Here is a 27,670-nt window from a genome sequence, read left to right on the forward strand (position 1 = left end):
CTAACCCTCCGCTTCCTCTGCTCCCCGCAGCTGCCCCATCCCGCTGCCAAAATCCCCCCTAGCCTACCGCTTCCTTTGCCCCATCTCGCTGCTAAAATCACCCCTCCAAAAGCTTCCTATGAAGCCCCAAATCGCCTCCAAAATCACCCCTCCAAAAGCTTCCTACAACGCTCCAAATTGCTCCCAAAATCATTCCTTCAGATGCTCCCTATGCCACCCCCAAATTGCCTCCAAAATCGTTCCCCCCCCAAACTTCCTCTGCCACCCCAAATCGCTTCCAAAGTCTTCCAAAATCACCTCTCCTTTCAAAATGCGGCTGGGTGGGGGGTGATTTTAGCAGCGATTTGGGGCAATGTAGGTAGGAAGGTTTTTGATGGGCGATTTTAGGAGTGATTTGGGGCAACATAGAAGCTTTTGGAGGGGTGATTTGGGGCAACGTAGGAAGGTTTTGGAGGGACAATTTTAGGAGTGATTTGGGGCAACGTAGGAAGCTTTTGAAGGGGTGATTTTGGGAGCAATGGGGTGGCATAAGAAGCTTTTGTAGTGGTGATTTTGGAAGCAATTTGGGGCGGCGTTAGCCTTCGTTAGGACCTCCATTCCTCGCTTCTCCTCACTGTCCGTTTCCACTCCGTTAGCCTTCACTTTGTCCGCCCGCCGCTTTTTTTTTAAGCCTTAAAGTTTGGATTTTCCTAATGGGTTTCCACACATTATTTGCTTTTACATTGATTCCTATGGGAAACATAGTTTCATCTTACTAACTTTTCTACTTATCAACCTCAACACGGAATGAATTAAGTTCGTAAAATGAGGTACCACTGTACAAGAAACGTCAGCCAACTTCATCTAACTCTCTTCCATAGTTTGTGTACTATTTGTGCAATATTTAAAACATCCCTTCTAGAAGATACTATTAAATACTGAGACTAAAATCAGTGATCCTAGATTCTAGTGTTCTAGATTTTATTCTTCTTTATCTGTACAATATCCAAGTTTTGTTTAATTTCAAAATTGTTTGTTTTCACTATTAGGAAATTTGAGTATACTGAACATACTCCATATATATTTTCTATCCATAATATGGCTATATGGCCCCTTCCTCAAGAAGCCTTCCCTGGACCCAGCTGTATTTAATAACTATCATCCGGTCTCCAACCTTCCCTTTATGGGGAAGGTTGTCGAAAAGGTGGTATCACTCCAGCTCCAACAGTCCTTGGACGAAGCCGATTATCTGGGCCATCAGCAGTCAGGTTCAGGCCCGGCTATAGCATGGAAACTATTTTGATTGTTCTGATGGATGATCTCTGCCGGGCCCGGGATAGGAGTTTATCCTCTATCATGGTGCTTCTTGATTTCTTAGAGGATTTCAATACCATCAACCATGGTATCCTTCTGCGTTGGCTGGAGGGGTTGGGAGTGAGAGGCACTGTTTTACAGTGGTTCTGCTCCTACCTCTCTTGTCGGTCACAGTTGGTGTTAGCAGGTCAGAGGTCAACTCCTAGATTCCTCCCTTGCGGAATTCCTCAGGGGTCGGTCCTTTCCCCCCGCTGTTTAATATCTACATGAAACTGCTGGGTGAGATCATGATACTCAGCTATACATCTCCACTCTGTATCCACTCAGTGAAGCAGTGGAAGTAATGTAATGGTGTCTGGAGGCTGTTGGGGTCTGGATGGGTGTTAATAGGCTCAGACGCAAACCCCGACAAGATGGAGTGGCTGTGGGTTCTGCCTCCAAAGGTCACGTTCATCTGTCCGTCCATTACTTGAGGGGGGAAGCTTCTGACCCCCTCAGAGAGGGTCCACAACTTTGGTGTTCTCGATCCACAGATGACTTTGGACCATCATCTTTTGGCTATGGTGAGGGGGACGTTTGCCCAGGTTCACCTTGTGCACCAGTTGCGGCCCTATTTGGACAGGGAGTCTCTACAAACAGTCACTCATGCCCTTGTCACCTCAAGGTTTGACTTCTGCCATGCTCTCTATATGGGGCTACTTTTGAAGGCTGTTCGGAAACTACAAATCATGCAAAATGCAGCCGTGCGAGCAGTCATGGGCCTCCCTAGGTATGCCCATGTTTCTCCAACACTCCATGGACTGCATTGGCTGCTGATTGGTTTCCGGACACAATTCAAAGTGTTGTTAATGACCTATAATGCCCTACCTGGCATTGGGCCAGATTACTTGCAGGACCGCCTTCTGTCGCTTTGAGTCCCAGCAACTAGTTAAGTCCCAGAGAGTTGGCCTTCTCCAGGTCTCGTCAACTAGACAATGTCATTTGGCAGGACCTAGGGGAAGAGCCTTCTCTGTGGGGGCCCCGGCCCTTTGAAATCAGCTCCACCCGGAGATTTGCACCACCCCCATCCTCCTCACATTTTGCAAGACTCTTAACACTAATTTATGCCGCCAGGTTTGGGGCGATTAGATCTCAGCCCCCTGGCCAACAAATGTTTGTATGGTTGTTGTTTGAATGGGTATGACTGATTTTTAGCATAACTGGGGATTTTAGATGTTTGTTTAGTTTTAATCAATTGGATTTAACTATTGTATTCTATTGTTTTTATATGTTGTAAACAGCCTTGAGTCCTCGGAGAGGAGAAGCATATAAATCCAATCAATCAATCAAAAAATGGAAATTTTTCTTTCCTCGGTCATCCTACCAGAGTCAGGTAGTATTAAGGTAGCTAATCCTATACATGAAATTAAAGTATTTTCTTACTATTTTTACAAATTATATTTGCAGAATAAAAATTAAAGATATCTCAAAGTTCCTTTTCTATGTTATTTACAATTTAACATGATCCCCATATCAAATTAATTTGCTGTTCTTACCTGTACATATAAGTTTACTTATTCGGCCTTTTCTCCACTTCAACACGTCTCCACCTTTACCACATCCCAAGTCTAACACTGTAATGTTTTGTTTTCTTTGTCGTACCTTATCAAGGAATTCACCTAAAAGAAAAAATAATAATTGTGAGAAAATGAAATGTGTTCCCTATATTAGAATATAGCTTTGTAATTATTTTGAGAGCTTTAGAGCTACAGCCTATTGTTCCTACGTTGAGACGCATGAGATTAAAAGAAAATAATCAGTCACTTGCATCGACCCTGAGTTTTCATTTCAGAAGTTAGTTTCACTCTGCTAAATGGAATGTATTCGTAGTTAAGCGTACAGGATTGCCCCACATGAAAACTTAATTCACTTCAAATTGTTTCAATTTCATGTGCTAAATCCTAGGAAAGTTAATTTCATCATTGAATTCCCAGAATTTCAATAATTAATTTTATAATATCCAAGGATGACTAGTCTGGACTGAGGTGTACTTTTGACAAAAAGTATCATTTTTATTTCATAATATATCTGACTATAGCAATAGCATTTACACTTATATAAAGCTTCATAGTGCTTTTACAGCCCACTCTAAGTGGTTTACAGAATCAGCATAGTGCCCCCAACACATCCGGGTCCTCATTTTACCCACCTCGGAAGGATGGAAGGTTGATATAATCATACGTTTTTGGACAAAAACAATAAACAGAAAAATGATCTTACAAATATGTACAATACTTGCATTGACCAACAATGCAACCAACAATGAGAGTCCAATCATATTTTTTGTGCAATCAAAATATTAATTTTCCAATATATAAACTAATATTTGGAATTTAAAAATTGTTTGAGATTTGTTCCTCATAGCAACTATCCCAAAAAGTGGATGTGTGCATTATAGATATTTTTAACTGTGTTTTTAACGTGCATACATACCTATTAGCACGCTCTTTATCCAATTATTAAAGTTTCGGAGATAGAAGATGCGACTCGTGCTACGTTGTTCCAATCCAACCTCTTCAAGCTTATTATAATGTGCTGCTACATCTTCTGAATGCTACATAAAATAAATGATTTAGTATAGTATGTAAATATTTATATGTAGGTGATATCTAAATTCCAACATTATTCTTTAATTGGTGCATTCCTTTTTATAGCAATCGGGTTCATATTTAAAAATTACATGCTTACAGAGTGTATATTTCCTGACAAATTCTTTCCAACCCACTAAAGAAGCAAAAGAAAACAAATAACAACACAAGAAAAAAAGGAGGACCTTCCTTTGTTGAGTAAAGGAAATATGAAAAATATTACATAAAACATGAATATTAAGCAATGTATTTTCAATGAATTTTCCTATTGCATTTTGAATGAGGTGAAGTTCCATATATTCTTCACAAGTTACCTTTGATAAAATGCACTATCGCCAAAATAATAATAATAATTATTATTATTATTATTATTAATTAGATTTGTATGCCGCCCCTCTCCGTAGACTCGGGGCGGCTCACAACATAACAGCAATACAATATACAGTGTAACAAATCTAATAATTAAAATAATGAATACAAGCCATGATGGCGAACCTTTAGGATGTGGTCCACAGGTTGCATGCAGAGCCCTCTGTGCAGGCACTTAAGCCACCACCCAGCGCAGCTCTACCATGCATGTGTGCATGTCTGCCACCGGCCAGCTGATTTTTGGATATCTGCTGCACATGTGCAGGGATGGGGGAATTGCACGTGCATGCGACAGTATGGTGTGCGGGGGGGGGGGGATTTTTAATCCCAAGAGGTTGCAGGGAGGCCTGCTAGGCCCAAAACGAGGTGGGGAAATCAAGCGCATATGGGAGGAATGTGAGGGTCACATGTGTATGCATGGAAGGCATGGAAGCACACGCAAGAGATGTGAATGCATGGGGCAGGGGGAGCACAGGGGATTCATATGTGTATGCACAGGGGTGCATGGGGGAGCGCAGGGGTCATGTGTACATGTGCAGGAGCCCATGTATGGAGGGGATGCGTGCACACATGCAATGGGAATGCAGGGGTCATGTGTGCATCCACAGGGGCACGGAATGTCATGCGCACATTGAATTATGGGTGCCGGCACAAAATGAGAAAAAGGTGAGCCATCATTGTATTGTAATAATTCAGTAGTATAAACAAAAGGTTTGCAAACTTCATACTCTTTCTCTCCTGATATATTACAAATAAAGGGGAACGTGAAGTTGATATATATTTGCAACACCAAAGGCACAGTCAGCCAGATGTTCAGACTGGATTTGGCATTTTTATCTACCTATCAAGTCCTTCCCAAGGGCCTGGGATAGACAGATATTGTCTGATGCTGTTAAAGATACTGTCACAGTTCCAAATAAGAGAGTCTTCTGCAACTGATTGATGTTGATTAATGTTAATGCCCATGGAGTTCACTAGGGTTACAGTTATTTTAGGATTTCATTCAAGATGCTATTACTATTGGTATTACTTTTATTTGCAAGTTTGTATGTTGTGATCTTCTACGGTTCATTTTCCTCTGTCTCTATCTCCAGATACTGGCCTGTCCACTATTTGCTTTTCTGTTTCTCTTACCAACAATTAAGTTTGGGAGATTATGTGGCAGATGCTTGTCTGCTTGAATTGTGGCATCACAAATTACTTGCTTGCATGCAAAGGATTTCTCTTCCAAGTATTTTATGTATTATTATGGTTCCTCATATTATTAGTTAAAAGCAAATCTTTTGCTCTTGTGTTTTATACACGAAGATGGAAATCCCGTTCAACTTAAAATTTGTTCTTGCTTCTTATCTTACTCAATTTTTGTTAATTTGATAAGCATTCCCACTACTTCTTCATCCAAATCATCAATGACATTTTTGGAGAATATTCTGAACCATTGCTACTTAATATTCCATTCTAATTCAATGAGAACTAAGCACTTTTTGATTAATCAGCTATGTATCTGCCAAACAGACATATCATTAGATATCATGAAGTATTTTGTTAAATGCTTTCCTGAAATATCCAGATCATTAGCCCCTAGCTTTTGAAGAGAAAAGCAACAAAGAAAAAATCTGCCTCTGCCTCCCAGCATCCATCAGTATTCATCTGGCTAGTGTCCTCACAACAAACACCAAACAGCCTGGACAGCTTTAGCACGTTATCACAGCCTGATTTACCACAAGCAGATGATTGGTGGTTGGAATACCGGAATACCACCAATCGGATATTCCCAGGCTGCAGAGATCGCCACCTCCCATCACCATTGCTGCCTAATACCACCTCCACAGTCCTGTTTTCAGTCTCCACGTGTACAGTTTTTGGCCTCTGGTTATTCCATTTTTGGCCTCTGCTTGCACTATTAGTAGCCCATTACAGGCGGCGATTGTCACCATCACTGCCATTGCCTATAGCTGGAACATGCCAAAAACAGGGTGCGTAGAGGCCAAAAACAGGGCCCACAGAGGTCAAATATGGGATGCGTGGAGGCCAAAAAAACAGCAGGCATGTGGGGGCTGGCAGCTGGACAGGGCTTCAGCAATATTCACTCTATAAGACACACAGTGTGTTTCCACCCACTTTTTTGGGAAGCAGTGCATCTTATAGTGCGAAAAATAAAGTAACCTCAAACATAGGGAAAAAGTTTGGAAGAATTTGACTTCTTTAAAAATTTAAAAATTAATATTTGAAACACTCACCGTTTTCTTTTTAGGAAACTCTTCAGATTCTGTTTCATGATGAAGAGTGCTTCCATCTCCTGTTTGACCTTCATCACACTTATTTGCAGTTTTATCATCATTTTCAACAGGTGAATCCCTATGTGGGTGTTTGGTGCTTATGCTATCAGGTTCTTCATCGGACTTTCTCTTTCGCTTTTTACTCTCTTCTACTTCAGCCATATTAGCTGAAGAGCTTGTTACAGCTGCAAATAAAAAAAAATATTTTCTATTATTAAACAAGATCTTGTTGACAAACCATTCTGATAAACTGATGTCTACTGGGACATAGTGTTCCAAACAACTGGGAAATAACAAATCTTGAACTTAACTTTAATTATGATAGCATATTAATGGTGCTGTTAAAGAATTGTGTTAAATTTGAATTTGCATATTTGAATTGATCTTTAAAACAAGTTCATATTCACGCAAACTAATTTTGAGCCACAAGATCTATGCTATTCAAATAATCACCCTTATACAGGCAATCCTTGACTTATGACCACAACTGAGCCCCAAATTTGTTAAGTGAGACATTTGTTACGTAGGTTTTGCCCCATTTTACCATCTTTCTTGCCACAGTTGTTAAGTGAATCATTGCAGTTGCTAAGTTAGTTACCAAGTTGTTAAGTGAATCTGGCTTCCTCATTGACTTTGCTTGTGAGGCCGCAAAAGACCTCACAAGCCAGACCATTAATATGTCCCAAGGTCATTAATATGACCTTGGGACATATTAATGGTCAGAAATGTGAACCAGTTGCGAAGCATCTGAATTTTGATCACATAATCATGGAGATGCTGTAAATGTTGTGACTATGAAAAACTTACTTAAGTCACATTTTTCACTGAAGTTGTGATTTTGAACTATCACTAAATGAACTGCTGTAAGTCGAGAACTACTTGTATTTCTTACTAAATGTTTATTAAGTATTTTAAATACAAGTCAAAGAAATTGGTACTAAAATATATTTAAAGCAACATGTACTGATATAATCTTAAAGCTGTATAATCAATTTATTTACATCCATATCAACTTCTACCGCAATGAGGTTTTTTGCTTATTCTGGAAAGTAAAGGCAGTAGGCAGGCTCTGCTTTATCAATCAAATCATGCACACTAAGCTGATCCATATACCTTTCTAGGATATCCTATTACAATACAACTGATTCTAACTGATTTTTTTTCTCACATGCCTCCTCTCTAAGCACTTCAATCCAAACTAGATTTATTCTTAATCCTATTTTTACTGGTAAATCCAGAAAAAATGTCACCTGCGCATGCACATAAAGAACATAGGGTAGATTTTGAAGCAGCTTCATTAATCTTGAAAAAAGACAGTTTTGTTAGTTTGAAGAGGTTCTTCATTCATTGTAAATTGCAAAACAATTTCAAATGCTTTGCACCGTGCTAGCTTTTAATAACTAAACTGTCTTTCATTTCATTTTCTTCACATCAATTAGGTAGGCAGAGTGCCGTAGCCTACTTTTCCTTCATGGTAAGTAAGTCTTGGAGAGTAGAAAAGTTATGCAATGGCACAAGTCAGGAAAAGAATAAATACAGTAAGAGGTCTCATCACAACAACTACCTTATCAAAAGAATTTCAGCTGCACTCTTTCAAATACTCATAAATGAACTACCGTATTTTACTTTTGGGGAACTAATTTTTCCAAATACAAGAATTATGTCAGAGCATTGAATTATTGGAATGGCAAGGTCTGTCTAAAGCCTGGTCTTCCTCTTGTTTTGCACTCATCACACTCTTTACATATGCTTTATTTAGCCATCACATTAAGGGCATTCTCATCTCAAGGAGGTTTTTTGTGCCTTCAAGTCAGATTTGACTCCTAAAAACTGCCTGTTTAAGTCCTTGCATTTTTTTGGGTAAGATTTTGGAAATGGATTGCCATTGCTTCTTTTCTAGGGCTGAGGCAGTGACTGGCCTAAGGTCAGTTGGTTTTTGTGCCTTACGGTGGGAAGTAGAACTCACAGTCTTCTACGTTTTGGCTTGATGCCTTAAGCACATGCACTTCTTATCCTGGTAGCCACACAGAACAAAATAGCATAAACTACACAGGAAAAATTCTTATGACTTACTTTAACTAGGATTTTAGAAAGATCTTGAAAAGTTGTTCCTGGCTAATTGGGCTGAGAAAGAGGTGAAAGCAAGGAACCTGAGAGCCCATTAGCCGTTAAGGTGCTGAGCTAAGATGCTAATGAGTTTTCAAAGGATTTTTAAAAAGTTTTTAAAGAGTTTTAAGAGACTGAACAATAAACTTATCTGAAATGGTATAGGCCAGTGATAAACCTTTTTTGGTTTGCGTGCCAAAAGGAGTGTGTGTGGATGTGTTAGCATGCGTGCACATGCCCACACCCTTTCCCTCCTTCCCCATGCATGCACATCACCCTGCGCTGCACCTGCGCATGCGCGCAGACCTTACTGAAGCCTGGTACATGAAAAAAATGCCCAAATGGGCAAATTGGAAGTTTGGGAAAACAAACTTCCATTTTGTCACTGTGCTGTTTTTTGCACTCTGGAGGGTTCGGGGAAGCTTCCTAAAGCTCCAGGGTGCAAAAACAGTACAATAGGCAAACCGGAAGTTCGAAAATGCGCACTTCAGTTTTGCCATTATGCTGTTTTTTGCACTCCGGAGGTTTTAGGAAGCTTCCCTGAATCCTCTGGAGTTCAAAAAACAACACAACGGCAAAACAGAAGTGCTCTTTTTCAAACTTCCGGTTTGTTCATTGGAGGATTTTTTTTTGCCTCCAGGGAAAGCGTCCGGAGGGCGAAACGGCCTTTCCCAAGCTGGCCAGTGCACACATGCACGCTGGAGCTGACACAGGGCAAAGTCTCACATGTCCTCCGATATGGCTCCATGTGCCACTTGTGGCACTTGTGCCATAGGTTGGCCATCACGGGTATAGGCTCTTGTACTTGAGCAGTGGGATGGATATGAAGACCTCCAAGGTCCCTTCCAGGTCGATTCTGATCCTGATGTTATTCTGATGATGGTGCGAAGACTAGGAGTCCTTAGCCTTTCTTGGTATGAAACCCAGCTGGGTGACTTGGGACCCTAACACTTTGGCACACAAATGATATCACAGGTTGTTGTTCCGAGGAAAATAAGCATGGCCTTTTGTGTTAAAAGGAGGGGAGAAACATGCAATACAAGTAGTCTTCAACTTACGACCACAATCAGGTCCCAATTTTCTGTTGTCGTGAGACATACGCCAAGTGTGTTTTGCCCTACTTTGTGACGTTTTTGCCACAGTTGTTAAGCAACTCCCGAAACCCAGTCGTTAAGTGAATCTGGCTTCCCCATTGTCAGGTCACAAAAGGAGATCACATGACCTTGGGACACAGCAACAGTCATAAACGCAAACCAGTTGCAAAAGGATCTCAATTTGGATCGCATGACCATGGGGAATGCTGCAAAGGTCATTAACTGTGGACCAGGGGGCTCTGCGCACAGTCACTCAGGTCCTCATTATCTCCCATCTAGATTATTGCAATGTGCTCTACAAGAGCTACCCTTGAAGAGTGTTCGGAGACTACAGATAGTCCAGAATGCAGCCACATGAGCTGTCATGGGTGTTCCTCGATATACCCATATAACATATGTTCCCCAATATACCAATATAACACTCTGCATGCTGCACTAGCTTTGCTGGCTGAGGAACTCTGGGAGTTGAAGTCCACAAGTCTTAAAGTTGCCAAGGTTGGAGACCCCTGATTTAGATCACCAGGAATTAGCCTCCTCCAGGTCCTATCAACTAAACAATGCAAGTTGATGCTCCTGTGCAGAAAAGCATTCTCTTTGGCTGCCCCCACTTTATGGAACCAACTACACCCAATGCCCACACTGCTCCCACCCTACTATCCTTCTGAAAGGCTGTGAAGACCTGGCTTTGTGGCCAGGCCTGGGGGCAATGAATGTAACATCTTATCACATCTGACTGAGATAAAATACAATAAGTACAGTAAAATACAGGAAATAGTATAAGGGCAGAGTAGAAGGACCATGAGGTCAATCTTCTATGTTTCTATGATTGCAATTGTTCTGTATAATTGTGGGTTCTATTGGTTATTCTTTTTTGGTTTACTATGGTTTTTCTTAATATCCTTATTACTAATTATTTGACTTGTTTATTGTATGTACTATTTATCATTGTAAGCCGCCCTGAGTCCCACTGGGATTGGGCGGCATAGAAGTCAAATAAATTATTTTTTTTAAAAGACGGTCGCAAGCTGTGTATTTTTTTTTTCAGTGCCGTTATGACTGAACCTCACTAAACGAATTGTTGTAACGTCGAGGATTACCTGTAATCCCCAACACTGGCCTCCAATTGATTCACTGCCAACAGTTCTTATTGCGCCTCGGATCCTTCACTGACCCGAGGTGGCCGCTCCATCTCCGGGACCTCCAGGAGACGCGACCGGGGGGGAGGGAAAAGAAAGGAAGGAAGGAGGGAGGGAGGGAGGAAATAGAAGAGAGAAGCGTCCCAACGTTAACGGAGAAGCCCGGCCCCGCTTTCCCTGGCGCGACACTTAAAACAAAACAAAACCTTCACGGCAAGAGAAGAAGCAGGCCCCGCTCTCGGGCCCAAACTGAGGCCGCGGGGTCGCAAACGGCGCCTTCCCACGTGCGCCCGAAGCCCAGCGCAAGCTCACCCTCTTTGGTTCACCGAAGCGGCGGCGGCGGCGGTGGCGGCGTCCTCCCGCTCTGAGGGGGAAAAAAAAAACGAGGCGCCGCGCCACTTTCCCCAGTTTTCCATCCGGGGTCGCCCCGGCCACTTCCTCTTCGGGAAGGTCAGGGGAAAGGGGGCGGGGCGGGAAGCGGAAAAGCTCCTAGAAGGGCTCCTGCGCGGGGCGTGGGGGAGGGGGAGGGGCAGGGAAACGCGCGCCCCGAGGGTCGGGACGTCCGAAGGCACGTGGGCCGCCTGAGTGGGTCGAGCGGCGCAGCCGGGAGGGAGGTTGTGGGCCCGGTGGCTCTCCTGGCGGTTCCTCTCCCGCACCTGCCGAGGGGAAGGAAGAGTTCTTCAGAAAGGTATCGAACAGTCCGAATAGAGCAGGCGAGATTCGTCTTGGCTGCGCCCGGAGGAAGCCACCCGGGGAAGGGTCGGGATTGGGGGTCGGGGGGCGCCCCTGTCTGGAAAGCTGCGGGGAAGGGGTCGCCTTAACCTTCGCGAATGCTACTTGCCGACCTTTGCTGTAGCATTACGTCAGCCTTTCCCCTCCGAAGCGCCCAAGGATGCTGAGACTCCAGTCCCCATAATCCCCAGCCTAGGATGTGGGCGAGTTGGGACTTGCAAACCCGCATCGCACCTGCTCCGAGAAGGCCGCAGCACCAGGTGGCATTTCAGTGCCTGAACTTGAAGACTGCGGTTTGTTGTTGTTGTTGTTTGAATGACCCGGTACTGGTAGTCCTAGATTTACAACAGCTCATTTAGTGACAGTTTGAAGTTGCAAGGGCATTGAACAAAAAGGAAACTTTTTTTTCATGCGTGTTTGATTGATTGATTGATTGAGGACTGTAAAGATTTTCTTTACAGTTTAAGTTTTGGATAACTTCAAGAATGCACTTTGTCTTAGCATACAATCATAATATAATGCTCTGTAATGCCAAGTAATTATGTCTGTCTTGGTCTATAATGTGAGCCAAGGTAGCTAATTTACTGATATATTGTGGATAATATTGTCTCAGTTTTGAAAATGTCTAATCTTTTTTGTAAGTTGCAAGGGCATTGAACAAAAAGGGACCTTTTTTATGTGTGTTTGATTTATTTGATTGGTTATAATAATAAATGTTTATTTTTAGTGCCCTTTTTAATAAAGGGCATAACAGCATGTTAGCAATAGCACTTTTTAACAGAGCCAGCAGATTGCCCCCGCAATCCGGGTCCTCATTTTACCCACCTCGGAAGGATGGAAGGCTGAGTCAACCTTAAGCACGGGATGAGATTTGAACCGCTGACCTGCAGATCTACAGTCAGCTTTAGTGGCCTGCAGGACTGCACTCTACCCACTGCGCCACCTTGGCTCCTAATTGATTGATTTTTATGCCGCCCAACTCCCTAGGGACTCTGGGTGGCCTACAATCAAAATCGTAACATCTAAATAGTACTAAAAACCTATAAAACAGTTTAAAAACAAATAAAATAAAACCGTGAAATCTTAAGCATATCATTTATGGCCGGATCATATGGCTTTTTGCAGCATCCCCAAGGGTCACATGATCGCAATTCAGATGCTTGGCAATTGACTTATATTTATGATGGTGGGGGGGGGGGGTTGTCATGCGATCCCTTTTGGTGACTTACTGACCAGCAAAAGTCAATGGAGAAGGTGGATTCACTTAACAACGTGTGTCGCTAATGGTAACAACTGTGGTGATTCACTTTAACAACTGTGGGAAGAAAGGTCATAAAACAGGGCAAAACTCACTTAACGAATGTCTCAGCTAACAGAAAACTTGGGCTCAAGTGTGGTCGTAAGTCGACGTCTAGCAGAATTTTTTTAGAGTGCGTGAGTGAGAGAGAGACAGCCAACGAGCCCTCTCCAGTGTCGGTTTGTACGCCTTCTTGAAAGGTTTGGCATAGCTTAGGTTAGTGTTTTTTTCTCTTTGTGGTAGCCCATATAGTGTGAGAGCACTAAAGTATTTTTATGCATCCATTTGAAAGTACAGCATTTGTTGCATGTAAATTGTGGGAATTATCAAGTAAGGTGAAAAATTCAACAAAACGTTTTGTTCATGTTTGATACCATAATCATTAGCCTATTGCAAGGTTTGTTGTTTTTTAGAATGACTGTTTATTTTGCTTGTTTTAAAAGAGTTGCAATAACCATTATCTGTTAGGGGTATTTGGGGGGGAGGGAGGTTATTTTTCAGGAACATGCATAAAAGAGAAAAAGTAATTGAGATGAAACAAAATATCTGGTGATTTGACCATTCAGAACATTCTTAGACCTGAAACACTGAGGTTTAGAAGAAGTCCCTTGAGCTGCAGAAATCTCCATAACTGTTAGAAGACATCAAATAAATTAAATAGAGCTGCTGCCTCCTAGTGGTTATTAAATTTTTACAGGTCAGAATTCGCCCTAGTCTTGAACTTGGACTCTAGAGTCTTAAAGAAACCATTTGCCAAGAATATAGAAATAGAACTGAATGAAATATGAAGAGAGATAGATTGGCAGACTACGTGTTCTTGATTTTTTCACTCTAGACACAATCCTTTTAAGCAATTGCTTCTTTTCAGAGTATAGAAGGACACCCTAGCATTATATATTAAATTATCCATTGAAATGTTACTTAAAAAAATATTTAAAATAAACCTTATTTTCTAATATATATGTAAGAACCCAGCTTTGTGTAGTGGTGAAAGCATCAAGCTGAAAATTGGGAATCAGAGTTCCAGTCTTGCCTTAGGCATGAAGCCAGTTGGATGACTCTGGTCCAGTCATACTCTCTCACCCCTAGAAAGGAAGTAATAGTTAATTACTTTTGAAATTTTGTGAAGAAAACTACAGGTTCTCTTCAAGTGGTGGTCAGAAGTCAAGACTGATTCAATGACATAAACAAAAATCTATACCTGAAACTAACAATGCAGGCATTCACAGAAAGGTGACCTATTATCCCTCCTCCCCACTGTATTTAAAGGTTTATCTGCAGAGTTTATCCCCTGGCTGTCTGCCAAAACTAATTTATCTCATAGCATAAGCAAAGACAATTATCCAAGACAGGGCTAGCCTGGATCTAAGTTATACACCTTCAAAGTGTCCCTACTTGGCTACCATCATTTGCTTCCTACATATAAATCACAAGGTTGATAGAACACATTACAAAATACATACTCCAGGAAAATTTCTACTAAAAAAACCCTGAGGCAAACAAATGAAATCAGAAAATCCAATGTCTTTTCAGCAGAATACACCATAGACAGAATTACAATGCAGATTCCCATACAGAAGGTCGATCTGTAAAAAGTCTTTAGACACTTTAATATTGTCACAGGTGAAGATGTATAACTTAGATCATTCAGGTATATCTTACAGGGTCACAATCAAAAATTCCAAAAGTGTGGTCCATCCATACAGAATTTGGGGTCAAAAGATAATGAATTTAGATACAAATGCATATTCTACTTGCTTTTAAATCTTAATGGTTATTGAACTTGGGGGGGGGGGGGGGCTTTTGAAGACAACATAGTTATTTCACTGGTGTCCTGAATGCAAATATCCAGAAGAACCAAAAACACGGTGCACAGACAACCTGATTGTAGCAAGCTGAACAGTGCAGTACAGAATCTTTAGGTACACTTTGGAATCTCGCTAAAGGAAAGGGAGAATGCAGTGTGCATAGTGCAAGAAGGTAGATAATGACACTAAAGTTAGCTTTGAAGTTCCAAACAAAAGTAAACCATCCATACAGATGTTGCTTTGTGGGAAAGGGATAAACTTTCCTACTGCTGCTACTACAGGAGAAACACGTGTTTGATACCCTGGATGCCCCGATTCTTATGTTCAATAAAGTTAATCTTAATTGGAATTAATTTCCAAAATAAGCAAGGGGAAGATGTAGGTGGAGGGGAAGGAAATTTTATTTTAAATTCAAAAATAATCACTGCGTGATTCCTTCTAAGAGGAAATTCCTCTTAGCCTTTCTTTTTTAATTAAAAATCGCATCCAGCCCCTTATCCTTGACTGAATCAAAGCTGAAACTACATTGAGTCCTTAGGCTTTCCAAGGAATAGACTTTATTTTAAGGACTATGAAGATTTTGTTTACAATTTAAGTTTTGGATAACTTCAAAAATACACTTTATCTTAGCTTATAATCATAATATAATGCTGTGTAATGCCAAGAAATTGACATTAAGTCTGTCTCAATCTATAATGTAAGCCAAGGTAGTTAATTTATTACAGGAATATTGTGGATATTATTGTCTCAGTTTTTAAAATATCTAATCTTTTTTGTAGGTTTTGTTCTTACTGGAAGCTAAAGGTCCTTTTGTTTGGAGGAATATTTAGATCTATTCGTTGTGAGGTTTTATGACATACCTGAAGACAATGACTTGATCATGATTCTCTTCCAACGTATAATACATCTGTAATGTTTTGTCCTAGTGGCAAATTTGTTACAAGAGTGCTGTAAACTGGTGAGGATTTTTTTTTCTCCTTACTACAATAGCTGCTTTTATACAACTGTTGTCAAGTTAGATTACTTATTTGATACTCTTACTTGGACATAAAAGCACCATAGCATATGTTCTCTTTCAAGTGAATATGTATATGCTTTCTAGTTAAATATTACTTGCAGGAGCACAAGATTTTCAAATATTCAAGTTATGGTATTTTTGTTCCAAACTTATTCTTAATGATAGGTGATGCTGCTTATTAACAAACTATTTTTAGGTTCTGTGGTTCTATTGGTTATCCTTGTTAAAGAGACAATTATTATGGGTATCTAATTGAAGACAGATTTTTTGGTGTGTTTTATGTATTGGCAACAAGCATTCAGTGGCAATGAGCCTTAAATAACATCACATATTTGAATTCAGTAAGAAGCTTTAAGTATTAACCTTAAGTTTAAAAGTGAGTGATTTGACCAGCTGGAATCATGTATAGCTAATAAAAATGGATTGAAATAGTGCAATATTTCTGAAGTTCAAATGGCTTTTTTGTATGCCACTACATTAATGATATGGTTGTGCTGTTAATTTATTACAGAAAAATCATTTGACTTTGATCTGGTATAAACATTATAAATTGTCTTTGTAATATCTATAATCCTTATAATAAGTCCTATACTGTACTGATAATATTGTAATGTTTCACAGTGCTATTGGTACAGTAAGATTTTAATTTTAATTTTCTGTATGTTTTGAACTTGACTGTCCAGTCATAGTTTACTTCTCAAGTTTGTTATTCTGTTACTGCTCAAGTCTATAAAGCAAATTAAATCCAGTTTGAGAAATAACTTTGATCTGAATTAAAGTTCAAATTGGGAGTTTTGCTTTGGTATACAGTATTTGATAAATAATAGTTCCTTCACATAACCTGCATTGTAATAAAATTATATCAAAATCTCCCCTTTTTCTTATATTTTATAAATAGAAAACATTTCAGGTGAAGAGTCATTATGGATCAGTTCATAAAACACATTGCATATATAAACTGATATTGGTCAACCAATTGGATAAATAGATAAAACATGCCACACCTGTTTCTTATGTATTATATGACAAAACCACACTTAAGAAAATGGAATCATTTTAATTTGAAAGTTATTTAATTAAATAAACTGATCGGAGTGTTTAGTATATTTCATTATGTATGGAGTTAACTCACAGAAAAAGTTATGCAATTGTTATTTAGGAAAGAGAAATCAAAACCACAGTTATACTGTAATTTGACCACTGGAAAATCTTTGCATGGAAAAAGTTTGTTATATCAGTTGTTCGCAACGCTTCTTGTAGTGCTAAAATGATACATTAGAGGGCAGGCTATGACTTCAGATTTCTATGTCTAACGCATTGTACCAATGTACAACTAATACTAATGTGCAACTAATGTGCAACATAAGCATTTGTCAATAGAATGCAATTAATATTTTTGGTATTCTATGAATACCTGGGCTTCTTTTATCACTCGTATAGCTGAAAGAACTGAAAGATTTTGATATACAAAAGTTTTTCAATCAATGTGCTGGTTTTAGTTCTCACTACAAAGCTTGGATGGATTCTGAAGCTATTTTACTATGATTTTGTATTATGGACTATATGAAATATGAACAAAGAGTAGTATTATTAGATTATTTGTACATGAATTATATAACTGGTGAACAACCCAGAGCAGGAAGACTGAATTCTTGGAGAAAGGAGCTGTTCACCTTACTAAATTACTATATGAGAATTTTGTATAAATCAGATTTGCAAATTAAGCTTTGATTATACTAACTTACAATTTGACTAATACAGTGGCACAATTTTTCTATGTAATGATGATAGCAGGGATAATTCTTCACTTCACTTAACAATTCAACTCTTAATATTTCTTAGGAGCTGTATACAAAACTATCAGCACAATGCTGCCACGATCGACCAAAATGCAGAAGCCGTTTCAGCTGGCATATAGGACCTGTTTGCTATCCTATCACTCCTGTATTTCTCCATGCATAAAAGGGAAACCATCTTTACATCCAATAATAAGGCAGAAAACGATGTCCCAGGTGCTGAGCTGCCAAAGTCAATATCTGCATACATCCGCTCCTTTTTGGGATTCCAAAGAAGGGGGCTTGGTGGGCAAGACATCTTCCCAACCTGAGGACCCTCAAAATAAAGAACTGAAGAGAGAAAACCTTAACACATCGGCTGGTCATTTTGCAAAGGGAACACCTATACAGCCCAATTCTGTAGAAATTGACCCTTTACAAGATAACTCCCTTAGTCTTGTGCAAAGATTCAAGAGAACTTTTAAACAGTATGGCAAAGTTCTGATTCCCGTTCATCTTTTGACCTCCAGCATATGGTTTGGAACTTTTTACTATGCAGCTTTAAAGTAAGTGCAGAGCTATTATATATGCAGAACACCGATGATAATTTCTCTCTTGTAATTCATGTTGTATACTTTTTATTAAAAAAAAATACATAAATTTGGGGAGAATGGACCTGGAGAAAGGGAAGAGCCAGCGCTACCTTAATCATTTCAAAACAACAATGTGTATTATCTTAATTGGCGAGTCATTCAATGAAGGATGGAGCAAACAACTTTAGCACAGGATAGTTATTAAAGACTGAGAATTTAACAAACACTGTTTTGCTTATTGAAAGCCTTAGAAGATTCCCCAAGCAGAGTAGAGTTAAAGACCCTGGAGCATATCATATATGAAATTAGAGAAAAATCTTAGAATTTTATCAAGAATCTGATCATACTTGAACAACTGCTATGAAACCATTTGATTTTGTATGAGAAAATAAATGCTTTAGATGTACAAGACAAGCAGTTGTAACTTTTTTGAGTAAGAAGCCCAAATACACATAAAGTGCCTATGCATACTCTAAAATAAAATTGATTAACTAAAGTTATATGTTTATACTAATAATAGTACTTTGAACTCGGAATTTTAATACAATTCTGTAAAATTGCATTGTGATTTTCTTATCTAAATCTGTCAAATGTGATGTTCTTTCTGTTGGAGGTCCCTTACTCTTGTTCTGTTCCATTTTATTGATTAGCAGGAAGTAGAATTTATTTCCATGCAATTTCTGTTAGGTTATTGAAAGCTCCAAATTTAGTTCCTGGCCTACGAGATAAGAAAAAAACCCAGCAACTTTTAAATATGGTTATCTATTACTTTTCAAAAAAAAAAATTGCAAAGTCAGCATTTAAGTATTTATTTGCTTTGTGTAATAAAACATCACATTTTTAAAACAGGTAACTGCATTACAGATAGTTTTTGACTTCAAACTATTTGTTTAGTGATAGTTGGAAGCAACAATTCTGGAAAAAAGTGACTTATGACACCCATTGCAGCATCCTTGTGGTCACATGATCAAAATTCAGATGCTTGGCAACTGGCAAACGAAATCAATGGGGAAGCAAGATTCACTTAACTGAGTTATTAACAACTGCAGTGATTCACTGAACAACTATGATGAAAGGTTGTAAAACCGATCAAAACTCAGTGAACAACTATCTTGCTTAGGAACAGAAATTTTGGGCTCAATTGTAAGCATAAATCAAAAACTACCTGTAAAAATAAGATAATAGGATGTCATGAAAAAGTAGTAGCGTGAAGGAGACTATATATAAAATTGGAAATTATACTTGTGTTTATAGCAGTTCTGATGTTTTATTTTCTGTTTTAATCCTAACAGGTGAGCAGTTTCTTGTATAGTGTAATATGCAAAAATGCTAATGATGAAGCTAGAATAATTAGTACAGGTTTAATTAGTATTTAAGAAAATATCTTCTTAGGGCTGTGAACTTAATATATAGTATAGAATCTCTGCTCAATAATTCTGCTGCATGCTTTCATACATGCTCTAAACCTTACTAGTGAATATTTAAAATATCTCTGGCTTAAGTTACAAAATTGGAACCCCTGCCATATACACAAAAGTGTGACAAAGTTCAGTGGGATTAATATGTACATATGAATAGACTAGCACTTTAAATGTGTTTTAAAGGCTCTGTGATGTATGAATTTTGTAATTCTGTAAGAAGGATCCTAAATATATCTGAAATGTAGATTTAAAATACGATATCTTGTTGATAACTAAAAACAATAATCCAAAACATTAATATTCTAGAGTCCCAATTTAGATCCTTGGATTTCTTTAAAACTATCAAGCTACATGATCAAGAAGTAAATGTAATTAATGTCTATAATATCTAACAAAACCAGCTACTTATTTTTTCTTAATATCTGAAGATAAATATATATCTAGAAACAAAATTTTAAACAGCTTGGATGTTGATTACCCTGAGAAGGGATAAATTTAGAATGACATTTAGACCCATTGCTTTTAGAAAGGGCACTTAATGCCATCTGGTTAGAATAGCTAAAACAGTTATAATACCTTTTTAATGTCAGAGACATTTGTCCTTCTAACTCACTAATTATCATTGTTCTACCTCTTCTATGAGAGACCACAAATTGTAACCTATTTAAAATGGATAAATCTTCACTTCGACATTGTCAGTAATTGACTAGTTAGCTGTTTATTTACTATTATCTAGAGTAAATGACTACCCTTTCCAAATAGATCAGCAGATAAGTTTCTATCGCAACAAATCACGTTTCAAGACCTTGAAAACTTTCTGCCAATCAAAAGTGGTGAAGGGTTTCCTGCCTAAGCAGGTGGTCGTACTAGAAGACCTGCCCAGTTGTGTCCAGCTCTATGGGCTTGGTGTTTCCTATCCAAGGATGCCAGCGTTGTATGAAGATACTTCTGTGTTCTTGTGGTCAGCGTATCTATATGCCAAGGCACATAGAATGCTATTACCTTCCCACCAAAGTTGTATCTATTTATCTACTTACATTTGCATGCTTTCAGTCTGCTAGGTTGGCAGGAGCTAGGGAAGAATGGGAGCCCACCCTATCACCTAGTACTTGGGTTTCGAACTGCCCACTTCTCCAGTCGACAGATCAATGTTTCTTAACCAAGCCCTAAAGATAGAGTAATTGAATTTCTTCTCAGAGAAAGATGTCCGGCTGTGACATTTCACTTTTTCATATTGTGAGTTATATCCAGTAAAGTTTCCAACAATAACTCTTCAAGGCACGGATTAAGATATTGTTTGAAATCAGCTAAAGTTTATTGGTACAAATGGACCAAACTTAACATTTGATACTCAGTTATAATTTAATGGAGACTGCATGTTCAGAATAATGTTTAGTTCATGTTTTCAGAAGAACCTTACTATATTTTTCTCTTAAGACATATTAACTAATTGTGTAGCTTGCTTAGACAAGATGTTGATATATGCCAGATAGAATTTTGATTTTTTTTTAAAACTACTTCAATATTAGCTTTTATGGTTGAGTCAAGCATTCCAAAATTATTTTAATGTGATTCATATAGTCTGCCCTGAAGACTAATACTTTCGTTCATCTTGGCCTTGAGTTACCACAAAAAAGACAATAGTGAAATAACTCTTAACAGTCAGTTATGTCTGAATAGCTTAGAGAAATAAATCCTAACATTTTAATGCATAGCGCTACATCATCAGTTTTGAAGACCACTATACAGTGTTCCCTCGATTTTTGCGGGGGATGCGTTCCGAGACCTCCCGCGAAAGTCGAATTTCCGCGAAGTAGAGATGCGGAAGTAAATACACTATTTTTGGCTATGAACAGTATCACAAGCCTTCCCTTAACACTTTAAACCCCTAAACTGCAATTTTCCATTCCCTTAGCAACCATTTAGATTATTACTCACCATGTTTATTTATTAAAGTTTATTAAAAAAAATATTTATTAAAGGTGGACGAAAGTTTGGCGATGACGTATGACATCATCAGGTGGGAAAAACCGTGGTATAGGGGGGGAAACCGCAAAGTATTTTTTAATTAATATTTTTGAAAAACCGTGGTATAGACTTTTCGCGAAGTTCGAACCCGCGAAAATCGAGGGACCACTGTATTAGTCAAAGATCATCAACCTGGCCCCTGCAGATACTATGGTATGCTTGATCCCTTCCATTTGATGTAAAGGGAACACTTAAAACAACAGAAGATAACTCCATTATTCAATGAGAACATTTCATTCATTCAGATTTAGGATGTGTTATTTGAGTGTTCCCTTTATTTTTTTGAGCAGTATACACACACACACTTAATTTGAAAGCTGTATCATGTAAAGCTGTATCATCCCTGATCTCTAGGGCATGGAACACAGGTTGTAAATCATTATTTTAGAATATAATTAAATTTCAAAACTGGAAATCTTGTACATGATATACTTCATATATATCTTGATATACTTCTTATAACCTATTGACAATTCATTCATTACTCTGTATTAGTTAAGGGGAAAATAAGTAATTTATTATCAAATATAAAAATCCTTCTTTATTATAACTCTTCAAAAAAAGTTTACTCAATTAAGAATGATGTAATTTATTTTAATATGTTTTCATTTTACAGGGGAGTAAATGTCGTTCCATTTCTTGAATTCATAGGGTTGCCTGAAAGCGTTGTAAACATCCTAAAGCATTCTCAAAGCGGAAATGCATTAACTGCGTATGCGTTGTACAAGGTAAGTAGATCCATGAGTTTCTTAACGCTACTCGCAGGAATATTTTAATGTACAGTTACAATAGAAGAGAATATCCATAGCTCAGAGTTAAACTGTAAAGTCTTTGATGCTCTCTGAACTTTATTGTTTGCTCGCCATTGTTTCATTATCTCACTAGTAAATGTGGGATTTGTATGTATCCATGAACATAACTAGCAGTTAGAAGACACAATGAAAACTCATTAATCTCACAACACATGGACCAGTTCAACCATTATTTTAACTGGAAAACTCTGAGCATCCTACAGAAAACTAAATTAAAAAAACACTAGGAATTTCCTGGAAATTTGGCATTAAATAAATAAGCTATCAATAGACACATAGATAAACCACATTTACAAACCATTCAAAAGAAATACAGTGGTACCTCATGATACGAACTTAATTGGTTCCAGGAGGAGGTTCGTAAGGTGAAAAGTTCGTAAGATGAAACAATGTTTCCCATAGGAATCAATGTAAAAGCAAATAATGCGTGCAAATCCTTCAGGAAAATCCCAAACTTTAGAAGGGAGGCGAACAGAGGGCAGGGAGGAGCAGCTAAAGGGGGCGGGTGGAAGAAGCAAGGCTAGGCTAAAGGGTGAGTGGGAAGAAAGGCAAGGGGGGCGCCCCTCCCTTTTCTTTCTTCAAAAGACACCCTTTCAGTTCCTTTGCAAGCACGTTGTTCTCTGCAAAACCTTTCCTCCCCCAAGCTGCCCCTTCCTCCTCCCTTTTTTTTCTTAAAAAGACACCCTTTCAGTTCCTTTGCAAGCACATTGTTCTCTGCAAAATGTTTCCTCCCTCCAACCTGCCCCCCCCCTTTTCTTTCTTCAAAAAAGTGGGAAAAAAGAAAACATCCCAGCAGCAGCTGCTTGGGTTCGTAAGGTGAAAATAGTTCAGAAGAAGAGGCAAAAAAATCTTAAACACTGGGTTCGTATCTTGAAAAGTTCATTAGAAGAGGTGTTCGTAAGATGAGGTACCACTGTATTTTAAAGCTAAGAAGAAAATAAAAAGATCAGAACACATCCACTCCAGCAAAAATACCCTAATAAGCAGGGATTAGCACCAGACAAACAAGCAGAAAACAGTACTCTAATCAAGGAATTGGGGAAAACCATCACCACTCACTAATATTAGCAGGGCAAACAGCAAAGCACCAAGAATCACACTAAATAATTAGACCACCTTAATTTGGGGTATTCTGGTGTGTGGCAGACTGCTAGAATTTTTGCACAGAGGTGGATTAAAGAAAATTGAATCCATCAACCTCACACTATCCCTACAAAATTACGAATGAGCCTCTGGGATTTTGCATTCAAAGCAGACAATTGGGTATGTAATTACTGAGGAATAAATTCTGTCACGAAGGCTCTGAATAGATACACTAATGTTATAATTAATAAAATAAATTCTCTATATGGTGACGAAGGAGAATATGTTAAAATTCATTTACATGATGTGATGTTTTATGACAAAATATTTAGTTGAATGTAAACATATTTTAAAAGCAGTTTGTAAGAAAGGGGGGGGGAAGAAAAGACACTGGGTATATTCAGTGGCATCATTCTGCTCATCAGATTGCCACCTTCCTCCCTACATGTGATCCTCTAGAGCAGTGTTTCCCAACCTTGGCAACTTGAAGATATTTGGACTTCAACTCCCAGAATTCCCCAGCCAGCGAATGCTGGCTGGGGAATTCTGGGAGTTGAAGTCCAGATATCTTCAAGTTGCCACGGTTGGGAAACACTGCTCTAGAGGAGATTTGGGGTGCAACTGGCAAGGCAGCGAGAGGAGAACCTTAGAAAATCACATTGTCCAAATGCACTTCTGCAATAGACTCTGCTGCGTGGATGTCATTGTTATAAGTTAATATGTTTGTGAGTGACATAGGGGAAGGTTTGGTAGGGAAGGTTTGCCTATTTGCCGATGACTCTAAAGTGTGCAATAGGGTTGATATTCCTGGAGGGGTCTGTAATATGGTAAATGATTTAGCTTTACTAGATAAATGGTCAAAGCAATGGAAACTGCAGTTTAATGTTTCCAAATGTAAAATAATGCACTTGTGGAAAAGGAATCCTCAATCTGAGTATTGCATTGGCAGTTCTGTGTTAGCAAAAACTTCAGAAGAGAAGGATTTAGGGGTAGTGATTATATAGAGCGCTGGTGAGACCACATTTGGAATACTGTGTTCAGTTCTGGAGACCTCACCTACAAAAAGATATTGACAAAATTGAACGGGTCCAAAGATGGACTACGAGAATGGTGGAAGGTCTTAAGCATAAAACGTATCAGGAAAGACTTAATGAACTCAATCTGTATAGTCTGGAGGACAGAAGGAAAAGGGGGGACATGATCGAAACATTTAAATATGTTAAAGGGTTAAATAGGGTTCAGGAGGGAAGTGTTTTTAATAGGAAAGTGAACACAAGAACAAGGGGACACAATCTGAAGTTAGTTAGGGGAAAGATCAAAAGCAACATGAGAAAATATTATTTCACTGAAGGAGTAGTAGATCCTTGGAACAAACTTCCAGCAGACGTGGTTGGTAAATCCACAGTAACTGAATTTAAATATGCCTGGGATAAACATATATCCATTGTAAGATAAAATACAGGAAATAGTATAAGGGCAGACTAGATGGACCATGAGGTCTTTTTCTGCCGTCAGTCTTCTATGTTTCTATGTTTCTAAGTAATAAACCCAAATGAATCAGTCAGGCTCAAAAGACCTTTTATTGAGTACATCGTGTTGGCACATAAAAATTTAAATCTAGCTCTCAGTAATTCCCGAGCTTTAGGGGAGTTAAAAGAATAGAAATTCCCCTCCCCTCTCAGGTGTCTTAGGTTACGTTATCCAATTAGTCTGTCAGCAGCTTCCCGCTCCGTCTCTGCAGATGTTCGTTGCCGTGACCTTGGCTCTCACATGGATTCTGCTGGATGTTTTGTCTAGCAGGTTATAGCACCACATTCCAATACCTTCTGACTTCCCTCCTCCCTCCAAGAGTGGCAACTGAGAAACGAAACGAAAGTAAGCATGGCTGAAGTCGTTTCAAGGGTTGACAGTAGCTCTTGGATAGTGTATCATTATCTAAATAAACATTCCATTTAAATTTTCTATATTTCCATAACTTTTATACTATACCTTCTTGTTTAGTAAAATGTGACTTTTTGCACAATCTGGATGGTCACAAACTTAATTAATTTTTCAAACATTCAAAAGGCCTTAACAAGTGCTGTAAGATTAGATTTGTTGATCCAGGAACCTTCCTTCTATTAGCCTTTGGCACGGCAAAGACTTGCTTTCCCATCAGTCTCTCCATTACTACCCTGGCACTCTTATTAGTGCCACACGGTGGAATGATAATGGAATGTTAATAGTTTTGTTTGCAATGCATCCTGACCTTTCTTTATAAATAAAAAAGAGCAAAATTCATTGCAAAGCAATACTGTTTTATTTACTTATCCGCCTGTGAGTCTATGACTCTGTGTGGTTTTAAACTATCATCATCAATGCCATTTAACAACATTGAAAGTGCTGGCTTTGTGTAATTATTCATAATTTTAAAAATCATCTCTTAAAAATAATACAAAAATGCCCAGACGTAAAAACTTCATAAATGTCCTATTTAATTCATACAGAAATAATGTTTTCTTTCTTTAAATATTTTCATCTGGTCTCTAAGAATTATCCTTCTAGAGAAAATTTTCATTGTTTCCCCATAGAAAATGCAATTTCTGTGATTATATTTTATTTTTAACTTTATTCAAATGAAACTGCAGAACTCAACTATAAAAGCTTTAAGAGCTATAAAATAATTCAGATTAACCATGCGACTAAATTCAGCTTTTTCATCTTCAACAGTTCTCTAAAGTACTTTGCAGATGATGTATTCTACATTTCAGAGTAGATTTTGGGAGGCACAGATGTTGCGGATGGGAGCAGCTTGTTCTTATAGTGATTGAATGACTTATTAAAATGCATAGATCTGCCTCTAGCTCTTTAGGAAATGCTTTGAATAGCTTGGAGGACTTCCTTGCTAGGGTTATGTCAGTACTTTAACTACACTAGCAGAGTCAGTGTCTAAAGAGCTGTAGCTAAAGCCAAGCCGGTGAATGTTATTGGACAATTGAATTTAAAGTCACTAGAGTCTTTAAATGTTTTTATATGTTTTACATACACTATTTTTTTATTGGCAAGATTGCAACTCCAGCCAGATACACAGTGACATTAGGAGGAACGTCCATCACTGTGAAGTATCTTCGCAAGCAGGGACATATGTCCACACCACCTCCAGTGAAGGAATATATTCAAGACCGAATGGAAGAAACGAAAGAAAGACTCTCGGGAAAAATGGAGGAAACAAGAGACATGATTAGTGGCAAAATGGAAGAAACAAAAGAAAAATTAACTGAGAAAATGGAAGAAACAAAAGAGAGAATAACAGAAAAAATACAAGAAACCAAAGAAAAAGTTTCATTTATAAAGAAGAAAGAATAGGAAAGTTAGTGTGAGAGGTGATATTTTTTTAATCCTTTACAATATCTGAAATGTTTGTTCTTGCTACTGTTCATGTCTATTTTGTTACAGGCTGACTAGGCATTTGAAAGCTTAAAAAGATAATGCTTAAGACTTGCACTGGCCTTAATAAAAATTATCCAACATTTTCCAATGTACGATGTAGTAAATGCAACAGTTTTCTCCACAGCTCAGTTGCTAGAGAATATTCTGTGGCCGTCCCATCAGTGACTTGAATGAATCTCTGCATGTTGGATGAAGCTGATATTCTTACCTGGCATCACTCACCTTGTTGTAAAACAAAGTATTAAAATGGCTTGTTCATGTAAACAGTGTCTTGAATATTAGAAATTGTGTCAATACTTGTATATTAATTAATCTTGCTATCTCTAGAAAGATCAGGTAATTAGAAAGCTATGTTATGTTCCATATTCCTTTTATAAAAACTTGACTTAAATTGATGTGTGAGGCTCAATGACACGGTACTAAATGTAATTGCATATTTATATTGCAAAATGGATTTTGATTCTTCTTTAGGCTAAAATAAGTATTAAATTTCACATTACTGATAAAGCTTTAAAAAGAAAGGAGATAGATCTATCTTTGTTCATGGAATAAATGTTTAAAACATTTTAGCCAATTTTTTTGGGGGGGGAGAAACATTGCCCCGAGTCTCCGGAGAGGGGCGGCATACAAATCCAATAAATGAAATAAATAAATAATAAATAAATAAAATTTTGGAGAAAATCCTGCAATATTGCTATTAGAAGCTAAACACAACATTATTATACTATTGAATCCTATAGATTCATCTCAGGTGGGGTTTGGGATTTGGA

The 27,670-nt window shown here is 38.3% G+C and overlaps 2 protein-coding genes across 4 annotated transcripts in view; one reads left to right on the forward strand and one right to left on the reverse strand.

Moving 5' to 3' along the window:
* RNMT (RNA guanine-7 methyltransferase) overlaps positions 1 to 11,750 on the reverse strand; it is a 24,260-nt gene extending 12,510 nt beyond the window's left edge. The window contains exons 1-4 of one of the 2 annotated variants that reach the window (XM_070747467.1): positions 11,217 to 11,750; positions 6,530 to 6,753; positions 3,766 to 3,886; positions 2,829 to 2,951 (exon numbers count right to left, since the gene is read on the reverse strand). In XM_070747467.1, the coding sequence (XP_070603568.1) occupies positions 2,829 to 2,951; positions 3,766 to 3,886; positions 6,530 to 6,730 (445 nt within the window). In that variant the 5' untranslated portion in view covers positions 6,731 to 6,753; positions 11,217 to 11,750. Of the gene's footprint in view, positions 1 to 2,828; positions 2,952 to 3,765; positions 3,887 to 6,529; positions 6,754 to 10,865 lie in introns of both variants that reach the window. The other variant, XM_070747468.1, reaches the window with a different exon arrangement.
* FAM210A (family with sequence similarity 210 member A) lies at positions 11,343 to 27,463 on the forward strand. Of its 2 annotated transcripts, XM_070747469.1 has the most exons (5): positions 11,343 to 11,592; positions 15,521 to 15,699; positions 17,602 to 18,100; positions 22,193 to 22,304; positions 26,517 to 27,463. In XM_070747469.1, the coding sequence occupies exons 3-5, from the start codon at positions 17,628 to 17,630 to the stop codon at positions 26,814 to 26,816; spliced, it is 885 nt and encodes a 294-aa protein (XP_070603570.1). In that variant the 5' UTR covers positions 11,343 to 11,592; positions 15,521 to 15,699; positions 17,602 to 17,627; the 3' UTR covers positions 26,817 to 27,463. The 2 variants fall into 2 exon arrangements, with proteins under 2 accessions (XP_070603570.1, XP_070603571.1); XM_070747470.1 differs by lacking the exon at positions 15,521 to 15,699 and having other exon boundaries at positions 11,349 to 11,592.
* The last annotated feature ends 207 nt before the right edge of the window (positions 27,464 to 27,670 follow it).

The sequence above is a fragment of the Erythrolamprus reginae genome, chromosome 3 (assembly GCF_031021105.1).
Source record: "Erythrolamprus reginae isolate rEryReg1 chromosome 3, rEryReg1.hap1, whole genome shotgun sequence".
Classification (NCBI taxonomy): Eukaryota; Metazoa; Chordata; class Lepidosauria; order Squamata; family Dipsadidae; genus Erythrolamprus; species Erythrolamprus reginae.